The sequence below is a fragment of the Ovis aries genome, chromosome 11 (genome assembly GCF_016772045.2).
Source record: "Ovis aries strain OAR_USU_Benz2616 breed Rambouillet chromosome 11, ARS-UI_Ramb_v3.0, whole genome shotgun sequence".
NCBI lineage: Eukaryota > Metazoa > Chordata > Mammalia > Artiodactyla > Bovidae > Ovis > Ovis aries.
In genome coordinates this window covers 24,406,569-24,426,731 of record NC_056064.1, presented here as the reverse complement: position 1 = coordinate 24,426,731, position 20,163 = coordinate 24,406,569, and the positions used below count along the sequence as shown (strand labels likewise).

Below are 20,163 nucleotides of genomic sequence, written 5' to 3'. Positions count from 1 at the left end.
AGGCGGAGCTGCGGGGAAGCTTCCAGCTCTGGTGTTCTGAGAGCTCACACAGGACTTGCCCCAACCCAGCCCAGCCCCCGGGGACCCCTGTGTTCAGAGCCTGGGCTGGGGGCGTGTGCAGGGACTGCAGAGGGGCTGCACCCCAAGCTCAAGAGCCGCCTCAGTTTCTTGGTCCTCAGTGTTGTCAGGACCCATCCCCGGGATTTCGACTTATGAAGAAAGCTCACTATCTCCCGGTTTCACAGAGGAGGAAGAAGGGAGGTGAGGCAAGGTGCCGGGCCCTTTAGCAGGCAGCAGAGCTGGGAGTGGGCACCGAGACAGTCTCACATCAAGCTTTCCAAGCTCAACTCGGGGAGCCCGTCCATGACATGTAATAGATGTGGCCCTTATCCTGTCTGGGTACCTGCACCCAGGTACCCAGAAATGCTGGTTTCAGGGTAGTGGAGGTGAATCCAGGACAGGAGCAGTGGGAGGTCGGAGATGCCAGCCCAGTGCTGAAGTTGACTGGGCACAGGCCAGGCTCAGATCCAGAGGGGCAGATGGATGGAAGGGGGTCTGGGAGGTCGGGGTGGGGGTCCTGCCTCGGGCTCAGCAAGTGTCAGGGAGCCAGCCAGGAAGCAGCCGTCTTTCCTCTCTGCCCTCCTGGCTGCAGAGCCCCAGGGCCTGCGTGCTCCACCTGGGGGCCAAGGGAGGGCAGGGAGGATGTTTGGATACGGGAGGAGTCCCTGGTGTGGGGAGGGCTTCTGCCAGAGGCCACTCCAGCCAGGCCCTGGCCTGAGCCCCCAGCTCTCTTCTGCCAGGTTTGTGGGGGGCTGATGGCTTTATCTTTGCCTTATGACGTGTGGCCCATGGTTTCCTGCCAACAACTTCTGTTTCCGGAGGCCCAGCCGGGCCGCCCAGGCCGAGTCAGGAGGGGCAATGGGGCTGGGCCTGGGTGGCCCCCCTCCAGCCCCGCCCCCATCTATCTTTGGGAATTTATTTGTCCACAGGCACGGCTGGCCCACAGTCCATCGCCTGCCAGGGGCCAAGAGCAGCTCTGACCACCCAAGGACGCTCCCATCCAACTCAAGTGTTGCCAACCGACCTCTGACTCCTGACCTCTGGGCCCACCTGTTCCGCCCTGCTCTTTGTGAGGGGCTGGGGAAGCCCTAGAAGCTTCACCTCTGTAGACGCTGTGAGTATTGACGCCTGGCTCACCCCTGGGGAGCCAGGGCTTTGCAAGGGGCTCGGTTCTCAGCCCCCAGCCTGGCCACCATGGCGCAGCGGATCCAGGATGAGCTGGCTGCCTTCTTCTTCGAGTACGACACCCCCCGGATGGTGCTTGTGCGCAACAAGAAGGTGGGCGTCGTCTTCCGCCTGATCCAGCTCGTGGTCCTGGTCTACGTCGTTGGGTAAGTGTGGACCCCCCTCCCTGCTGCCCCCCGTCACCAGACCCCAGCCAGGGCTTGTCCTCCAGGCTCTGCGATGCCTCCCATGAGCCCCAGAGAGCCCTTCTTTCTCTCGTGGCTCTCATCCCTCCTGACAAACCATTCTGGTGCCCTTCAGAAGGAATGGGAACCTGCTAACCTGCTGCCGAGACAGGGACGCAGGGATGAGGGGCAGCCCTGCTCCCAGTCATATGGCGACAAGAGGTTAAGCCGTTGGGCTCTGAGGAACTGACTCACAGCTAACGGTTCCCTCGAGCGGCTTCCCACAGAGCCCTTCCACCTCTGACCTCCCAATGCACTGCTGAGGGGTGGAAGCAGTGCCCCACCTTACAAGCCAGTGTGGGATAGACCCTGCTCCCATCTGCCTGCCTGAACTAGAGGCATCCTGGGTTGCTCTAGACTGAGCAGAGACACCTGCAGGTTCAGAACACTTGGTGCCTTAAAGGCGCCATGTCACACGAAGGTTGGAAGTCGGTTCTAGCCCTGGGGATGACAGCCCCTTTCTGGGCATCATGGGACCTATCCCACCCTCCCAGGGCTGCAGGGGCAGAAGTAGGCGGGACTCACCTATGGGCTGCTGTTCTGGGGTCCACACAAAGGCCATCTTCCTGGCTGTCTTAGCAGGTGCTTGTGTGATCACACGCGTGGTGTGTGGATGCGTGTGTGGCATACCCAGAGCTCTGCGTGGGGTGAGTGTGCCTTCATGTGTCTGGGCACCTGCTTATCGGGTGTGGCTGTGGGATGTGTCTCTGGGGCTGAGTGCCCTGGTGTGTGGGTAGGGGGGCGGTGAGCAGGGCAGGGGAGGTGCACTTACAGTGACCCCACAGAGGGCTCCCGGAGGCCCCAGGGCCACTGAAGGGGGTTCAGCCCCTGCTGGGGGATCTAGGGCACCAGTAACCCTGCCCTTCTGGTCTCCACATCCCCATTTTTGCTGTGAGACCAAACCAGGGCGGGCTGACCAGGAGCCAAATGGCGACCACATAGTCCTGGTCCCCCCAGGCCTTATCATCCAAAACAGTCTCACTTCGGCTCCATCCGGTCCCCGAAGCCTCAGAACCGAGCAGGTAGAGCACAGCCACAGAGACCTTTCAGCCTCAGCCTTCTGTCCACAAACCAATTTGATATCTGCAGTATCACTGAACTTGTGAGGGAAACGGACCCAGAGGGGAGCAGTGGAATTTCTAGGTCACGCAGCAAGTCAGCCTCCAGTCCCAGTTTGAACCAGGGCCTCCTAATCCCCAGCTTCCTCCTCTCCCACCTCACGAGGGCGAACCCCTCTAATGGGTTCACCGTTAGCCACACTCCTGACCCTCCTGGGAAGGGAGGGGTTGCCCAGCCGGGCCCAGTCGACCCCTTGCCCCTAGAGACTGGGAAAACGTTGTCCTCCTTGCAGCCCCTGTGGTTCCCTGTTTCTGCTTCTGGATCAGCACTGGGAGCAACGCCATGCCTCCTGTGTGTTGGTCGCAAACTGTCAGAGGGAAAGGGGACAGTCCTCCCACCCCACCCCCAGCTACAGCATATGCCCCAGGGCACCACCCGGTGCTGAACACATGCCTCCAGGGATGGGGACCTCTCTCCCTCCCTCCCCAGTCAGTGCACTCCTTAGGGTTGCTAAGACTCAGACACTGAGTTAGCCAGGTTTTCACAGCTACAAAGAGGCAGGATCAGGATCATAATCCAGCTGTGTGGCTCCAAAGTCGGCCTTGATATCCTGGAAAGGAAACATGCTCACAGAAGGGCACTGACCTGCCCAAGTCACAAAGCAGAGGGAGGAAGGCAGGGTCCCTTTGAAACACCCCCTAACCTGACCCTCAAACTCCCGCTGGGGCTGCGACTCCTGCTGTCTCTGGCTCCCTCATCTGGCCACTTCCCATCACTGCACAGACGGCTCAGCCAGGCACCCACAGCCATTGAGGTCTCGATTTCTCAACTGTTTCATGGAGCAGGGGGTTGGGAAACCCTCTAAAGATGTTGCCTGAAGGCTGAATAATTTGCTCTTTCCTGAAGAGGAATGGCCTTTCTTTAATTACTCCCACCTCCCAAGGCTCCCCTGGTGGTTAAGACAGTAAAGAACCTGCCTGTAAGGCAGGAGACGCGGGTTCAATCTCTGTGTTGGGAAGATCCCCTGGAGGAGAACGTGACAACCCACCCCAGTATCCTTGCCTGGAGAATTCCATGGACAGAGAAGCCTGGGGGGCTGCAGTCCACAGTAGGTAGGAGAGTCAGACATGACTGAGCGATTGAGCATGGTAAGACGGTTAGGAGTTCTCTGTTGGGCCAGTGGTTAAGAATTCACCCGCCAGTGCAGGGGACACAGGATCAGTCCCTAGTCTGGGAAGATGCCTCGGGGCGACTAAGCTCATGTGCCACAATCACTGAGCTTGCACTCTAGAGCCTGTGAGCTGCCACTACAGAAGTCTGTGCACCCTAGAGGCTGTGCTTCACAGCGAGAGAAGCCACAGCAATGAGAAGCTCAGCACGACAACTAGAGAGTAGCCCCCGCTCACTGCAACTAGAGAAAGACTGCACGCAGCAACAAAGACCTAGTGCAGACAAAAATAAATGAATAAAGGAATAATATTTAAAATTCAGAGTTAATTTACAGTTAGAGCCGTCTCCTGGGAGGTCATGAGCTCTCCATACTGGAGGTGTGCTGGCAGTGGGCTGTCATTCACGACCTCACAGGTCCATACATGGGGTATGCTGGGACATGTCCCTGTCTGGCCTGCTCTGGTCAGGGAAGGAGAGAGGTCTGGCTGCACACACAGGTGGGTCTCAAGGGGATTTGTGAATGTCATGTGGGAAGGGGAGTCTGGGAAGGCTTCCTGGAGGAGGTGACATAGTGATAGAACCAGGCTTGAGCAAAGGCCAGGAGGCTATAGTCCAGGCAATCTTGCTCTTGGCTTTCCCATGGGCCTTCTGTGTGCCCCTATATGGAGCACTTGAAGTCACATGCCTCTGATCCTGGAGTGCACCTATCAGAGATAAGGAGAGATACAAATTATCACAGGGAAAGAGGTATCTGAGGACACTTCTACAGCATCTTCTCTGTATCTAGGGCTGTGTCAGGTTCCCTGGGATAGAGGTGGGGTACAGGGTGGACAGGAGAGAGAGAGAGACTGGGGATGGATTAGCTGGAACTTCTTGGTTCCTATTGACAGAAACCCAATCAAAATGAAGAGTTGGGGGTATTGACTGGTTTGTGTAACTGAAAAATCAGTGCAGGCTTCAGGCCTGCCTGGATCCTCCACAATGAGGTTGCAGAAGCAGCACATTCTATGGGATGGAATTCAGGAATTCAGGTTGGTCTCATTGGGTTCTCCAAAAAAGCAAGCCAGACTCTCTTCTTCTCGGCTCTGCTTTCCTCCACGGAGGTCTCATTCTCAAGACAACTCTCTGTCCGCAGAGTAGAAAAAAGGCCACCAGCAGCCCTGCCGCACAACTCTGATCTCCTCCTCCAGAGTTCCCGTAAAGTCCCAGGTCCAACTCTTATTGGCTGGGATTGGGTCATGTGCTCATCTCAGAACCAATCATTGTGGCCAAGGATAGGGAGTATCCTGATTGGTGGAGCCTGGTTGAGTACCCACCTCAGTCCAGGAGCTTCTGCAGGAGAGCCGCGTGTGATCAAAGGTCCTGGGTCAGGGAGGGAACAGCGAAAGAGTCGCTAGGACTAGGCTGGGGAATCATGAAGGCAGCCAAGGGAGAGGGGAGGGAGGAGCGAGCACGGCCGCTGGCTGAGACCTCTCAACGCTGAGCTGAGGAGCATGGGCTTTTTTCTGTATGTGGTGGGGGGCCATGGGAGGGTGTCTAACAGGGGAAGGCCCAGGACAGGCAGGTGCTGGGGTAGAGTGGGGCCGTCAGAGGCAGGACAGCTGAGATGCAGCAGTGATGACAGGACAAGGTGAGGCCAAGTAAGAAGCGGTGAGCAAGGCAGACAGGTCGTCATCCCGCGGCCCCGCTCTGGGGATGGCCACCCCCAGCCTCTTCTGCCCACCATTGCGGCACTGAGCGACGTGACCGGCATGGCCAGAGTTCCCGGCTTCTCAAGAGCGGTAGGAAACTGGAATTTATGGGTGAAAGGAACATTTCTTCGTTTTTAGAGGCTGGCGACTCATTCAAAACATTTAAAGACAAATCATCGGCTTGACTTGTCTGCATGTTGATTAACCCCTGAGCCCCCAGTGTGGGCTGCAGCTCTGAACACAATCCTTCCTGGGCTTGGAGTCTGGTCCGGGCTCTCCCCAGGGATGTTCTGCCTGCTTGATAGTGCATGGACCAAGGTTACACCCTGTACAACCAAGCGCATGACCTGTCCCCCCCTGTCCCATGTCAGAGCTGCCCTGGAGTCTGATCCAGCTCCTCTTGTGTCTCAGCCCTTCCCCCTACAAAAAGTTCTCTGGGTCTTTTGGTGAAAGCCAAGGGGAGACAGGAAGGATGGAGGGATGCCATGAAAGAATATGAGCAAGAGGCAGAGTGAGGGGTGTGAGCATCGCACGTCCAGGCTGTGAGCCTGGGGGCTGGGATAGGTACAGCGCTTTCCTGCAGGATGAAGACACCAGAGAAGCAAGTTCTGTGGGGAGTTGAGGTGTTCAGTTTGGCCCAGTTGAACTTTTGTTTTGAGATGGCAAGTTCTGTGGGGAGAAGCAAGTTCTGTGGGGAGTTGAGGTGTTCAGTTTGGCCCAGTTGAACTTTTGTTTTGAGATGGATTTCCCATGTCATAACATTCATCCTTTCAAAATATGCAAGTTAGTGGTTTTTAGTATAATCACAAAGTTGTGTAACCATTGTGCTCAATCGTGTCCAACTCTTTGTGACTCCATGGACTGTAGCCTGCCAGGCTCCTCTGTCCATGGAATTTTCCAGGCAAAAATACTGGAGTGCATTGGCATGCCCTCCTCCAGAGGATCTTCCCAACTCAGGGATCGAATCTGTGTTTCCTGCAACTCCTATATTGGCAGGCAGATTCTTTACCACTGAGCCACCATCAGCACTATCTAATTCCAGAATATTTGCACTACCCCCAAATGAACTTCATTGGAAGGACTGATGTTGAAGCTGAAACTCCAATACTTTGGCCACCTGATGCAGAGAGCTGACTCATTTGAAAAGACCCTGATGCTGGGAAAGATTGAGGACAGGAGGAGAAGGGGACGGCAGAGGACGAGATGGTTGGATGGCATCACCAACTCGATGGACATGGGTTTGGGTGGACTCCGGGAGTTGGTGATGGACAGGGAGGCCTGATGTGCTGCGGTTCATGGGGTTAAGAGTTGGACACGACTGAGCGACTGAACTAAACTGAAAATGAACTTCATACCATTGACAATCATTCCCCATGGCACCTCCTTACCCCTTACTTTGCCTATTCTGGATATTTCATGTAGATAAAATCATACAACGTGTGGCCTTTTTGTGTCTGGCTTCTTTTGCTTAGTATCATGTTTGCAAGGTTCATCCACGTTGATTATAACGTGTCAGTTCTTCGGTCCTTTTCAGGGCTGGATAATATGCCATTATACGGAAATTCCACACTTTGCTGGACATCTGAGTTGTTTCCACTTTCTGCTTGTGGATACTGTTGTGAACATTTGTGTATGAGTTTCTATGAGGATATGTTTTCAGTTTTCTTGGGTATTCAGTTCCCGGTAGTAGCTTATGGTGAACGGTGTCAGGTTCTTGATCTCCAAAGGAGATTTAGCTTTGGGACCAGGGACCAGGCTTACTCACTCAAGAGCTTTTGTGTAGCAGAGTTTTATTAAAGTATGAAAACGGACAGAGAGAGCTTCCGACATAGGCATCAGAAGGGGGACGGAGAGTGTCCCCCTCGCTATTCTAAGCAAGGGAGTTATATACTTTTTAAATTAGTTATTACAATAAATCAAAAGAATGTCTCAAGATTGTAAATATCTTACTAGACCCACTCCCATATTTTACATTTTAAGATAACAGGATTAGCCAGAAGGTTTTCAGGAAGGAGAAGCTATAATCTTTAGTACAGAGTTGAAACTGAGCTGTTTGTTGTGTAATCATCAGTTCCAGGCTTAAAGGAAAAAAAATGATTTATGTGACTAAGACTAAGGAATAGAGAGAAAAAAAAGATGTTTGTCCTTTCCTCCTCCTTGAGAATTCCAGATCCCCATCTCCTCTTCAAGAACCCCAGCCCCCTCCCTCCTTCTCAGGGACCCTGGACTTCTCATCAAACTGCCTAGGAATTGACTCTCTCACTAGCAGTGGAGTTGCTGAGTCAATGGCAATTTCATGTTTGACTTCTTTTTTAATATTTATCTATTTATTTATGGGGCTGCCTCAGGTGTTGGTTGCCACACACGGGATCTTCCTTGTAGACCCTCCGGTTGTGGTGCCTGGACTCAGCTGTTGCGGCACACGGGCTTAGCTGGTCTGCGGCATGTGAGATCTCAGTCCCAGACCAGGGATCGAACCTGTGTCCCGTGCGTTGCAAGGCAGATTCTTAACTGCTGGTCCACCAGGGAAGTTCCTCCGCATTTAACTTTTCGAGGAAATTCTAGACTGTTTTCCAAAGGGTCGAGTTAAGTTGGAGGCAACTGTGCGATGTTTGGAGGCAGGGTGGGCCCAGGGCAAGGGGAAGGAGTGTGTGTCACCGAATATTCACAGCTGGAGCTTCAACATTTGGATAAGCTCTTTGAGAGCAGAATTGGGGTTTGTTGGGTTCTCTTCTGTATTTTTCATGCCTAGAGTGGTCCTTGGCACATAACAGGGCCTGATAAATAGATACTTGTTGACTGACTAAATGAATGTGTGGGATTGAATCTCAGAGGAGAGTGCAGAAGCGGAGATAGAAAATCAGGGACAAAGTGTGCCTGCGGCGGTGCACACAGGGTTCTGCCTGGGCCCAGAATAGAAGCCAGGGGACGGGGGCAGATTGACATTTAAGGAGGAATTAGTGAAGGAGGACCAGAAACCGTAAATAAATAGGATTGGTTTTTTATGGGCTAACTGCATGCCAAGCACTGTGCTGATTTCCTTAAAGAGAACTCACGGGGGCATCCTCCAATCACCTAGACTCTTTCTCTTCTTGAGGCCCAGGCTCAGTGAGTGGCTGCGTTTGTTGCATCAGCAGCATCTCTGAGGCAGGTGCCTTCACTTCCTTTTTAACTGAGAAATCCAGGGCTCAAGAGGTTTAGTCTTTAGCCTGAAGCCACACAGCTGGTGAGTGGCGCTGCTGGTACTTGAACCTTGACCTCTGCGGCTCCAGAGGCCGCACCCTCAGCCACTCCGCCATGTGACCTCTCCCACAAGGGGCTGTTAGAGAAGAGAGACCAGGTCAGGGTGTTGCAGAGGGTGAGGAGGAAAGAATGGGAAAGAGAATTTCTGGGAGAAGAGGGGCTTCTGAAGATGCTGGTCTCTTTGGCATCAGGCCCCCCCGGTGGCCTTCCTGGGGTGGTGACTACGAGACCCAGTCCAGGTGAGCATTGGTTTGGAGGGGCGGGCCAAACGGCGCCATTGTCATTCTCTTATTATCAGAACTACGGTCACTGAGGCCAGATTTGGGCCTCCCGGGACTGACAGCTCCTGGGGGCAGACACAGCCGGGAATGGCAACATTGGCTCCAGGGCACAGCCTCGGTGTGGCTCCCGGTAGACATGTTGATGCCAGGCTGCTCTGCAGAAAAAGGGGCAGAATCCTGGGCTGGGGGCTTCAAGCCTGGGGTCTGTCTCAGACACAGAAGGGACACTCCCTTCAGTTCAGTTCAGTTGCTCAACCGTGTCCAACTCTTTGCAACCCCATGGACTGCAGCATGCCAGGCTTTCCTGTCCATCTCCCAGAGCTTGCTCAAACTCATGTCCATCAAGTCAGTGATGCCATCCAACCATCTCATCCTCTGTCGTCCCCTTCTTCTCCCGCCTTCAATCTTTCCCAGTGTCAGGATTTTCTCCAATGAGTCGGTTCTTCGCATCAGGTGGCCAAAGTATTGGAGCTTCAGCTTCAGCCTCAGTCCTTCCAATGAATATTCAGGACTGATTTCACACTCCCTTTGGCCTCTTTTTCCATCTCTACATGAGGAGTTGGTTTGGGGCAAAGAGAGAAATGAGGCTAAGATGTCAGGAATGGGAGCTGCCAAGAGGCGGGTCTGTGACCTCTCCTGCAGTGAGTTCAGAATATGGGGCAGCTCCCCATCTTCCCTGACAACAGCGACTTCAGACGGCCCACCTTCCTTGGTGAGGCTGGAGATGGAGAGGCAGGCTCAGGACGCTGAGCAGTAGGAGCCTCCGTTGGACCTCGCCTGTTACCATCTGAGGCCTGCAGGGGGCAGCAGTGACCATGCTTAAGTTCCTAAGGGCCAGTACCAGGCTGCGGTCCAGGAGGGGGATGGCCGGGAAGGGGCTTAGAGGAGAGGAGTGGACTCTAGGAGGGGAGAGGAGGACATGGTGGGCTGCCCTCCTGGGGCCTGGAGCAGGGAGACACCCCCAGAGAGCCAGCAGTGGCTCTGAGAATAAGAGGCCGGGAGAATCCTGTCTTGGAGCCTGAGTTCTGGGGGACAGAAGAGGGATTTTGAGCTCTGCTTTGGACAGGTGGGTTAAAGGTAGTGTGAGCAGTGACAGAGGCAGAAACACACCCCCCGACACTCAGTCGCAGCCACAGTTGTGCTCACAGATTTGCCCTGGAGATACACGACTACACACTCTGATGGGTACCATGGACACACACACACACACACACACACACACACACACACACACACACTTACAGTGAATCGCCAAGATTCTTTCCTGAAGGAAGGGGACCACACCCTGGAGAGGAGTATTCTCCAGAACCTTCATTTGCAAGCAGCGGAAACCAAACCCAAACTGGCTTAAATAAAGGAAAAGAATTTATGAGCTCATGTAACTGGAAAGTCCAGAAGTAGATTTTTCAACATGCTTCAGGTATGGCAGGATCCAGGTGCTCAAACGGCACTGTCAGCAGTCCAGTCCTCTCCGTCTCCTGGCCTGGCTTTTCTCTTAAGTTGGCTTCATTCTCAGGCTTGCTCTCTCCGTGAGATAACAAAGATGACTCACCATAGTTTTGGTCTTGTAACCACCTGGCTTAGCCACCCAGCCGAGATGATGTCTCTTTCCCAGTAATTTCCAGAAAAATTCTGGCCTCCTTGCTGAAACTCCTCGGGATTCTGTGCCCATGCTTAGGCCCGTTGCCATTGCAAGGGCAATGGAACATTGCTTAGCAAGCTGTGGTCATGTGCCCCCACCATGGGGCCAGGAAGGAGGTTGGCCCCACGAAACCTCCCAGATTAAAAATGAAGAACCTCAAGTAACAGGGGCTCTTTTCTGAAAATATTCATTTATGTGGCTGAGTTGGGTGTTCGTTGCAGCATGCAGGATCTTTAGCTGCAGCGTGAGAAGTCTTAGTTGCGGCTTGTGGGATCTAGTTCCCTGGCCAGGGAGGGAACCCAGGCACCTGGCATTGGGAGTGTGGAGTCTTAGCCACTGGACCACCAGGGAAGTCCCAAGAGCAGGGGTTCTTGATGCTGGGAGGGGAAGGCCAGAATTTCCCAGGAAAGCTGGGAGGCCTCCAACCTGAGCCACTCCCACCAGGGCCTCACCTGGGGCCAGATGCTATAAGTCCCTCAAAGGGCCATTTGCCCTCTCTGGCTTCCCTTCCACTCAGTTCCCCTCCCCAGGAGCTCCCAGCATGGCTGAGATAATAGTAGCTACTATCTGTCTGGAGAAGGCAATGGCACCCCACTCCAGTGCTCTTGCCTGGAAAATCCCATGGACAGAGGAGCCTGGTAGGCTGCAGTCCATGGGGTTGCTAAGAGTGGGACACAACTGAGCGACTTCACTTTCACTTTTCACTTTCATGCATTGGAGAAGGCAATGGCAACCCACTCCAGTGTTCTTGCCAGGAGAATCCCAGGGACGGGGAAGCCTGGTGGGCTGCCGTCTAAGGGGTCGCACAGAGTTGGACAGGACTGAGGTGACTTGGCAGCAGCAGCAATGTCTGTCCATATAGCGCTTACCCCATGTCAGTTTCCATTCTAAGTGCTTTTCCAGGCATTGACTCACAGCACAAGTACTGTTGGTACTCTTGTTGTTTACATTTTACAAGGAAACTGAAACAGAGAGGAATTGAATAGCTTCCCCAAATCATAGAGCCTGTGAAATGCAAGCCCGGACTTGGACACCAAAGGTCAGGCTCTCAGCCATCACCATGCTCTGCTGCTTCTCAGTGGGAGCGACTCAGGAAGGAAGGAGATAGGGATGAAGACGGGTCCAAGAAGCTTGAAAAGTGAAAGTGTTAGTTGCTCAGTTGTGTCCAACTCTGCGACTCCGCGGACTATGGCCCGCCAGGCTCCTCTGGCCATGGGGATTCTCCAGGCAAGAATACTGGAGTGGGTTGCCATTTCCCTCTCCAGGGGATCTTCCTGACCCGGGATCGAACCCAGGTCTCCTGCACTGCAGGCAGATTCTTTACCGCATGAGCTCCCAAGAAGCTTGGCCTCCAGCAAACCCTACTCTTGGAAGAGAAGCCAAAAGAGACATGCAGGGCCTCTTCTCCCTGGGAATTAGCATTTTCCTAGTGAAAAGAAGGATGGAGCTCCAGCACAGGGAGGCAGGCGAAGATTACCCGCCTCCAGCCCCACACCAAGCTTTAGGAGTAGAGTGGCCTCAGAGATGCCCTTGGGGACGGGAAGGGAAAGGACTTCCCCTCCCTGGAGGAGGGAGGAAGTGGCAGTGGCCCACAGCCTCGTGCCATCCTGGAGTGGCCCTGCCCAGCTCTGGCCCCTCTGCCCTCCTCATCCCCCTCCAGGTGGGTGTTTGTCTACGAGAAGGGCTACCAGACCTCGAGCAGCCTCATCAGCAGTGTGTCTATTAAACTCAAAGGTCTGGCTGTGACACAGCTCCCAAGCCTGGGCCCCCAGGTCTGGGATGTGGCTGACTACGTCTTCCCAGCACAGGTGAGCTGACTGTTCGGGGGGCACCTCCTACCCACAGGGCGTGCAGTCTCAGAGCGGGGTTAGGCTCTGTCCTGCCTCCCTGTGGGCCTCAGTTTCCCTGTGAATGAGGCACAGATGCAGCCCAGTGCCGTCACCCCACTCTGATGTCATGAGTGTAGAGGCTGCTGGGGGTCCTGTGGGTTCTGGGGGCTGGCTGGGACCATGCTGGTGTTCTCCGGGCTCTTCTCCCAGCTCAGAACCCTGTCTTGCCCTCCCCTTGCCTCTCACTTCCAGGGGGACAGCTCCTTCGTGGTCATGACCAATTTTATCGCCACCCCCCGGCAGGCTCAAGGTCACTGTGCAGAGGTGAGGACTGTTACCCATTCCCTGTTTCTTGAACCTTCAGGAAAAAGTGATGTGGAAGAGGAGGTCCCCTTGAGTACTGGAGGGAAAGCTTGATTAAGCCTCCCTGCGGGGCCATCGTGATGGAATTTCAGGCATAGATTCACACAGAGTGATGGCCCACCGTTGGCAGAGCTGAGGCTTCCCTCCCAGCTGTGTGTCAAGCAGGATGCTGAGCCTCAGTGCCTGCCCAGTCCCCAACACCTTCCCCCCCATCTCTGCCAGCTGACATCAGCCCTGAGACAGCTGGGCACAAGCCCAGAGGGGTCCAGGCGGTGGGGGGACTGGGGAAAGGAGGCTGTGAGCAAGGGTCACCCTGAAGGGATCTCAGATCCTGCCCCACACCATCCCTAGGGCCCTGGGGGCAGGGGTGGGTAGGATGTCTGTGTATCTACTCAGGACCCAACCCAGGGGGCCTGTGGCCAGCAGCTCTCTCCTCCCCCAGAATCCGGAAGGGGGCACGTGCACAAATAATAGCGGCTGCACCCCGGGAAAGGCAGAAAGAAAGGCCCAAGGTAAGGCCGTTCCCTTCTGCAGCTCCAGGCTTCCTCCTCCAGGAAGTCCTTCCTGCCCCCTCCCCTCCGGCCACCCCGACCTTGGCCTCCCCCATCCCAGAAGGTCTGTCTTCATGCTTCTGCTCTTGGGTGCCCCATCACTGGGGGCTCCCAGGAGTGGGGCCTGGGGAGTCTCCTCTGCAGCCCCAGCTTGGGGTGGGCACCCAGGGGTTCCACCCTCGCTGCAGGCATCCGCACAGGCAAGTGTGTGGCCTTCAACGACACCGTGCAGACCTGCGAGATCTTTGGCTGGTGCCCCGTGGAGGTGGATGACAACATCCCATGGTAACGCCCTGTCCTTCCCGGGAGCGGGGAGCAGGGTCCCCAGCCCAGATAGAGGGGGGTCTGGATCTGTGCTCTGGGAAGGGTCTATCCCCACTGCTTCCAACCCCACCCACACCCCAACTGTGCCGCCCAGGCCAAAGATGCCCCGGCCCCTGATCGAGGGGCCTGGGAGTCCACATGACAGCATGCGCACCCCTCAGTGACCCAGGAAGACCCCGTGGGTTCTCACAGTCCCAGCCCCCCAGGCCAGCTCCTGTGGGCCCGCAGGGGATTCCTGGGGAGGGGCTGGTGAGTGAGTGCGGTCTCCTCCAGCCCTGCCCTTCTCCGAGAGGCCGAGAACTTCACTCTCTTCATCAAGAACAGCATCAGCTTTCCACGCTTCAAGGTCACCAGGTTAGTGGGAAAAGCGGGCAGAGACGCAGGAGGCCCTTGGAGGCCACGGCTTGTCACCTCTGACACCCGGCACTCATGTTGATTTCCTTCTGGGGGCAGAAGCTCGGCTGGGCCCCTGCATGTGGGGCGGCTGCCTTCAGCTCCAAGGGCTGTGGGAGGAGCGTCTCTGGGGCCTGGGAGGGAGGGGCCCCCCGAGCTCCTGGGCAGGGTGGGTGCCCTTCCAGCTGGCATGCTGCTGCCTTCTTGCCTGCGCAGGCGCAACCTGGTGGAGGAGGTGGATGCCCGCTACATGAAGACCTGCCTCTTTCACAAGACCTTGCACCCTCTGTGTCCAGTCTTCAAGCTCGGCTATGTGGTACAGGAGTCAGGCCAGAATTTCAGCACCTTGGCCGAGAAGGTATAGTGCCTGGTGTGTGGGGAGGCCTGGACCCCATATCACTGGGCCTTATTTTTTGACCTGGGTTAACAGGCCCAGTTGACCACCCCATGCCCCCAAGCCCCTCTTTCTGGCTGACCATATATACAGACCTATCCCTTAATACTGGGGCCCCTGAGATGCAGGCCTGTGTCCTTGGCAGGCCCTGGCATGGACCTGGCACTGAGGAGGTGCCCAGAATGAATGGCCGTAGGCAGATGAGACCTGGATGTCTTCTGAGGGCCCGCTGTTTTTCTTTTTCGTTCATTAGTTAATTTTTGGATGCGTTGAGTCTTCATTGCTGCATGCGAGCTTAGGCTACTCTCTAGTTGCAGTGAGCAGGCTTCTCCCTGCGGTGGCTTCTCTTGTTGGAGAGCATGGGCTCTAGGGCATAAAGGCTTCAGAAGTTGCAGCACACAGGCGTAGTTGTCCCACACCAAGTGGGATCTTCCCAGACTGGGGTTCAAACCCATGTCCCCTGCATTGGCAGGTGGAACCACCAGGGAAGTTCTGCCTTTTAAATATTAGATAAAAGCAACTTAAATCCCATGGTCCATGCCCTTGAGAAGTCCTGTGCCTGCCTGGGGTTACTGGGAATTCTGGAGGAATTCTCAGATGTGCAGTCACATGGGGTTCTGAGAGGAGGGGAACTTTATAAGGAGCACAGACCAGCCTGTCTGGGTTCAGATCCTGGCTCTGGCCTGAACGAGCCACATGACCTCAGACAAGTTCCCTCCCTTCAGTGTTTCTGAGCTTGTACTCCTGTGCAGTGGGAAAAATAATAAGCACAAGTCTTGCGGGGTTGTCCTGAGGTCAAGTGAGTTCACACACAGGATGGCACATCAGTGCTGCCTGGCCCGAGGCATCCAAGGGACATGTTTGCCCGTGATTCACATCATCAGGCTCCTGCAGGACTCCGAGATGGAAATCAGTCCCTTTCTGTGACATCACCCCCCAAAACAACTCACTCACCATTTGTGGTTGTTTAGCCGCTCAGTCTGGTCCGTCTCTTCTGCAACCCCATGGACTGTAGCCTGCCAGGCTCCTCTGTCCATGGGATTTCCCAGGCAAGAACACTGGAGTGGGTTGCCATTTCCTTCTCCAGGGGATCTTGCCGACCCAGGGATCGAACCCACGTCTCCTGCTTGGCAGACAGATTCTTTACCACTGAGCCACCTGGCAAGCCCTCATTCACTATACCTTTAACTAGTATGGGGGTCGACAAACTTTCTTTAAAGGGCCAGAGAATAAGTATGAGCCACAGATCACATGGTCTCCATTCCAACGACCCAGGGCAAAGGCAACCACAGACAATAGGTAAACAAAATTGGCCCTCAATCCTCAGTTTTCCAACCCCTGGAGGGGTTTTACTCTGTAGCAAGACACAGGACCAGAAAGCTGAATGTTATAGTTTTCCCCTTTCCTAAAAATCTCCCTGCCACCCTCACTGGGAACTTCTCACCCATCACCATTGTCTGCAAGCATCTAGCCTCTGGCTTACCTGCCTAGCTCCACGCCTGCTCTGACCTGACACAACTCTCCTCTTGCTCAGCCCAGCCCCACCTGTCCCTGATTCTTGCCTTGCCCAGAGGAGCTTCCCTTTCTCAGGTTCTTTCTTCCCAGTCCATGTCTTTACAAACTTACTTTTAAAAGTATGTCTTATTTATTTATCCGACTACGCCAGGTCTTACTGTGTCACACGGGACCTTCGATCTTCCTTGCGGCGAGCAGGTTCTTTAGTTGCAGTGTGCGAACTCTCAGTTCTGGCATGTTCCCTGATCAGGGATCGAACCTGGGCCCCCTGCATTGGGAGCACAGAGTCTTAGCCACCAGGGAAGTCCCTACAAACTCACTCTTTAATTCAATAGCGATTTCCTTGCCTCCCACACTAGGACTCAGGAATCAGTGTGAATGAGACGGTCCCACCCTTGTGGAGTTTATGGTCATGGGTGAATAATCACAGAGAATAAATATATGGCTATAAAGTAAAACATGTTTTAGAAGAAAACACTTCAGAAGGAATCACAGGGGCATATTTGAGACTGAGGGTGGTGGTTAGGGGAGGCCTCTCAGGAGAAGTGACCAAAGGATGAGAAAGAGGCAACCTTGTAGGAATGGGAGGTGGGGGAGGGGTGACTGCATGTGCAAAGGCCCTGAGGTAGGAAGAATTTGGTGGATTCTAGAAACTGGAGTGTGATGGGCGGGAGCTAGGGCCAGAGAGGGTGACAGGACCTCAACCCTCAAGCAGCTTCTCAGGGTCTCTTCTCAAACAAACAGCTAAACAAAAATGTTCCCTCTTCAAGAGACTGCTGGCACCAGTTACCAGGCAGGACTTCTTGATCCTATACCCTGGATCTTGAGCTCCTGTATCCCTGGCAGGGTGGGGTGGTGGGCATCACCATCGACTGGCACTGTGACCTGGACTGGCACGTGCGGCACTGCAAACCCGTCTACGAGTTCCATGGGCTGTATGAGGAGAAAAAACTGTCTCAAGGCTTCAACTTCAGGTGCCTGCCGGGCCCCCACTAGTGCCTCCTTCCTTGGGGCCCCATGGGTTTTTCTACTCCCTTCATCCCTTGAGATCAAGCAGGTATCCCCAGGAGGGGAGCAGAGGAGCCTGGGAAACTCCCATCCTCCTGGGGTTGGCCAAGCAGGGAGCACAAGCTTAGAGGCCTGAGCCCCACCCCTGGCTCTCCATTCCCTTGAAGCCCACCTGGCCAGGACTGGCTGGGGAAATTGCCAACCTCAGGAGTTAGGGTGATGGTTGAATACAGCATTCCTGGAATGAGGCTTGGACTCCTGCCAACAAGTCCCCTTTTGTGTAATACTCGGGGGCATGGGGCTTCCTCATGGACCTATAAGGGCTCCAGCATTCCTGATGCTCTGGGAACTTCCGACCCAAGATGTTTCTCCATCATTCCTGCCACCTCTCCCCTTCCCCAAGGTTTGCCAGGCACTTTGTGGAGAATGGGACCAACTACCGGCACCTCTTCAAGGTGTTTGGGATTCGCTTTGACATCCTGGTGGACGGCAAGGTGAGTGTGTAGTGTGAAGGGTGGCCTGAGACACATTCTTGGTTCCTGCTGGTGTCTCTGGGGTGTCTATGGTTTTAGGTGATGGGAAATTGGATGGGCCTCATTCAGCACTTCCATATCTGATAATGTGCTGTTGCGGGCAGGACTTTCCAGCCTGTGAATACACTGCCCCTCTATCTCGGCATGTCCAGGGAGGCAGAGCCAAGGTCAAAACCCAGGGCTCCTGACCAGTGGCTGCGACCCCATGCAAAGCCAGGACCGTGGGCAGTGGGCTATGGGGTCAGGAAACACTGGAGGGTGGGGAGGTCCCCCTGCCCCCGGCCTGATCTTAGGGCTTCTGAGGAAGGCCTTGTCCATCAGACCTTTCTGACCGTTAATGCTTCTTTCCCCTGGGCCCTGCCACCAGGCTGGGAAGTTTGACATCATTCCCACAATGACCACCATCGGCTCTGGGATTGGCATCTTCGGGGTGGTAAGTGCTGAGGCCATGCGGTCGTTGTGCTGGGGTCAGTCCCTCTCCTCCCACACCTCAGCAACAAGTCTCCCACCCCAAAACCTGACCGAAATTGTTCACTCTTTCTGAGCCCACCCCACCTCCGTAGACCCACAGCCTGTCTGAGGAAACCGAGGCCCAGAGCTGGGGCAGGACAGAGGTGGGAGGGGACCTGAGTCCAGACAGGACTCAGCCTGGGCGCCGAGGTCAGCAGGGACGGAGGTGGGGTGTGCAGGGTCCTGTCCCCAGGCCCCTGTGCTCTGTCCTCCACCCGCCCCCTCAGGCCACGGTTCTCTGTGACCTCCTTCTGCTCCACATCCTGCCCAAGAGGCACTACTACAAGCAGAAGAAGTTCAAGTACGCGGAGGACATGGGCTCAGGGGCGGTAAGAGAACTCCCCCGCTCGGCCCCTCAGAGGCTTCAGGCCCCGCATGTCTGTTCCGGGGACCCAGCTGCTTCCGGGTGGCTGACCGCCCCCCCCCCACCCCCGCCCCAATGCCCACACAGGGAGAGCGTGACCCCGCGGCCACCGGCTCCACCCTGGTTCTGCAGGAGAACATGAAGACATCCTGACCTCCATCCCCAGCTCCTACTGGACGCAGCAGGAGGGGAGCCCTGCTCCCTGGGAAGCTGGTGGGGTCCCAGCCAAGGCAGAGGGGTCCCCCCGCCAGGGTGGAAGGATCTCCCCAGGAGCTCTCCCACCTTCTCAGCCAGGCAGACACCAAGTTGCCGGAAGCTCACAATTCTGGGCTCCAGCTCCAACTCTGCAACCCTCCCAAGGAAGCCTTCCCCAGCCTCAGCCACTCCTGGCCCCAAGCTTTGTGCCTGTCCCTCTGGGCCCTCATCCATCCATCCTGCTCCCTCATGTCTCCAGACCTCTGCTCTCCCCAGTGGCAGCCACTAACTGCGGGGGATTATTTAAATTTAAATTAATTAGGATTCAATAAAATTAAAACTTCAGTTCCTCCAGCTAGCCACATTACAATTGGTAAATATACATGTGGCTAGCAGTTGTCCTACTGAACCACAAGAGATGTTTGCAGCATCGCAGAGTGCTATTGGATGGCTAACCTTGAGCCCTGCTTCCTACTGGCCCCAGATCTCCCTGGGATGCTCATCAACAGTGCTGGCACTTGGGAATTCCCTGGTGGTCCTGTGGTTAGGATTTTCACCGCCAATGGCCAGGGCATGATTCCCTGATTAGAGAGCTAGGATCCCACAAGCCACGAGGCCAAAAACAAACAAACAAAGAAATCCAAAAACAGCGCCGGCTCCTGGGCACACCCCAGATCTCCCGAACCAGAATTGCCAGGGCTGGTCACAGTCTCCGAGGATAGCATAACCCTTCAGGACCTAAGTTTTAGAACTGCTCCTGATGGGGTATCAGACTTCATTGCAGCCAGCATTGCCTGGCAGGTGCAGGCCTTGAGCAGGTGTGTAGTGTGCTCACAAGCCACACAGTGTCTCATGCACACACACACGTGCACTCACCCACATGCACACCCTCCTCCCATCCACACTGTGTGTTTGAACAGCTTGGGCCCTGCAAACACAGCCATCTGAACACACCTACACCCCCAGGCACAGACTCATGGTCCACGCCTTGTCGCCTCCATGGGGATGTGTTATCCTGAAGTGTGTGAGGCCAGGACGGCCCTTCTTAGTGATGGATCCTTACTCAGCTACCTCTGGTCAGGGTGGGAGCCTCAGCCAAATCCTGGGCTCTCTGCCTGTGACCCAGCCCCAGCTCCCAAGGCCTGCCCAGCTCTGTTAACACAAGGTCTGAGAAATCAAGGGGTGGAGGATAATAAAAGGAATGGTGAATGAGTTCAAACCTCTGCCCTCTGCCTTTTCTTTCCCGCCTTCTCTGAAACTCAGCGTTCCCAGCTGTGAAACTCAGGGCTGAGCTGAGTGATCGTTGAGGTCCTCCTGGATCTCTCCATGGAGGTGATGAGCTGACCCTTAAGCCCTGAGCCCCGCAGAGGCAGTACTGGGGATTGGTTCACCTTTATCCATGGGCCACTGTCCTGGCACAGCCCTGAACATTGGTGCTCTTCCCAGTCTTCCACATGCCCCTGCCCTGGTTTCGAAAGGCCTAGCACTGGGACAAGCAGAGACTCCAGGCATGGCCTCATGAAAGCTGGGCTGAGGAAGGGATTGGCTGTCCTAGGAGAGAATTGTGCTGGAGTCCCAAAGAGGAGAGACAGGTCTTGAATGGAGACAGTGTGCAAGGGGTCTCCAGGG

At 55.2% G+C, this 20,163-nt stretch overlaps 1 protein-coding gene across 2 annotated transcripts; it reads left to right on the top strand.

Moving 5' to 3' along the window:
* The first annotated feature begins 1,002 nt into the window (after positions 1-1,002).
* P2RX1 (purinergic receptor P2X 1) lies at positions 1,003-19,753 on the top strand. Of its 2 annotated transcripts, XM_004012573.5 has the most exons (12): positions 1,003-1,391; positions 12,216-12,363; positions 12,637-12,708; positions 13,190-13,259; positions 13,487-13,583; positions 13,896-13,976; positions 14,232-14,373; positions 16,771-16,898; positions 17,336-17,426; positions 17,833-17,898; positions 18,203-18,304; positions 18,427-19,753. In XM_004012573.5, exons 1-12 carry the CDS (start codon positions 1,255-1,257, stop codon positions 18,490-18,492), a joined length of 1,200 nt encoding a protein of 399 aa, XP_004012622.2. In that variant the 5' UTR covers positions 1,003-1,254; the 3' UTR covers positions 18,493-19,753. The 2 variants fall into 2 exon arrangements, with proteins under 2 accessions (XP_004012622.2, XP_060251316.1); XM_060395333.1 differs by lacking the exon at positions 18,203-18,304.
* The last annotated feature ends 410 nt before the right edge of the window (positions 19,754-20,163 follow it).

Coding starts and splice junctions, on each gene's coding strand:
- P2RX1 (XM_004012573.5), top strand. CDS start 1,255: ATGGCGCAGCGGATCCAGGATGAGCTGGCTGCCTTCTTCTTCGAGTAC. Junction 12,709..13,189: donor CTCAAGGTCACTGTGCAGAG/GTGAGGACTGTT, acceptor CTCCTCCCCCAG/AATCCGGAAGGGGGCACGTG. Junction 14,374..16,770: donor TCAGCACCTTGGCCGAGAAG/GTATAGTGCCTG, acceptor TATCCCTGGCAG/GGTGGGGTGGTGGGCATCAC.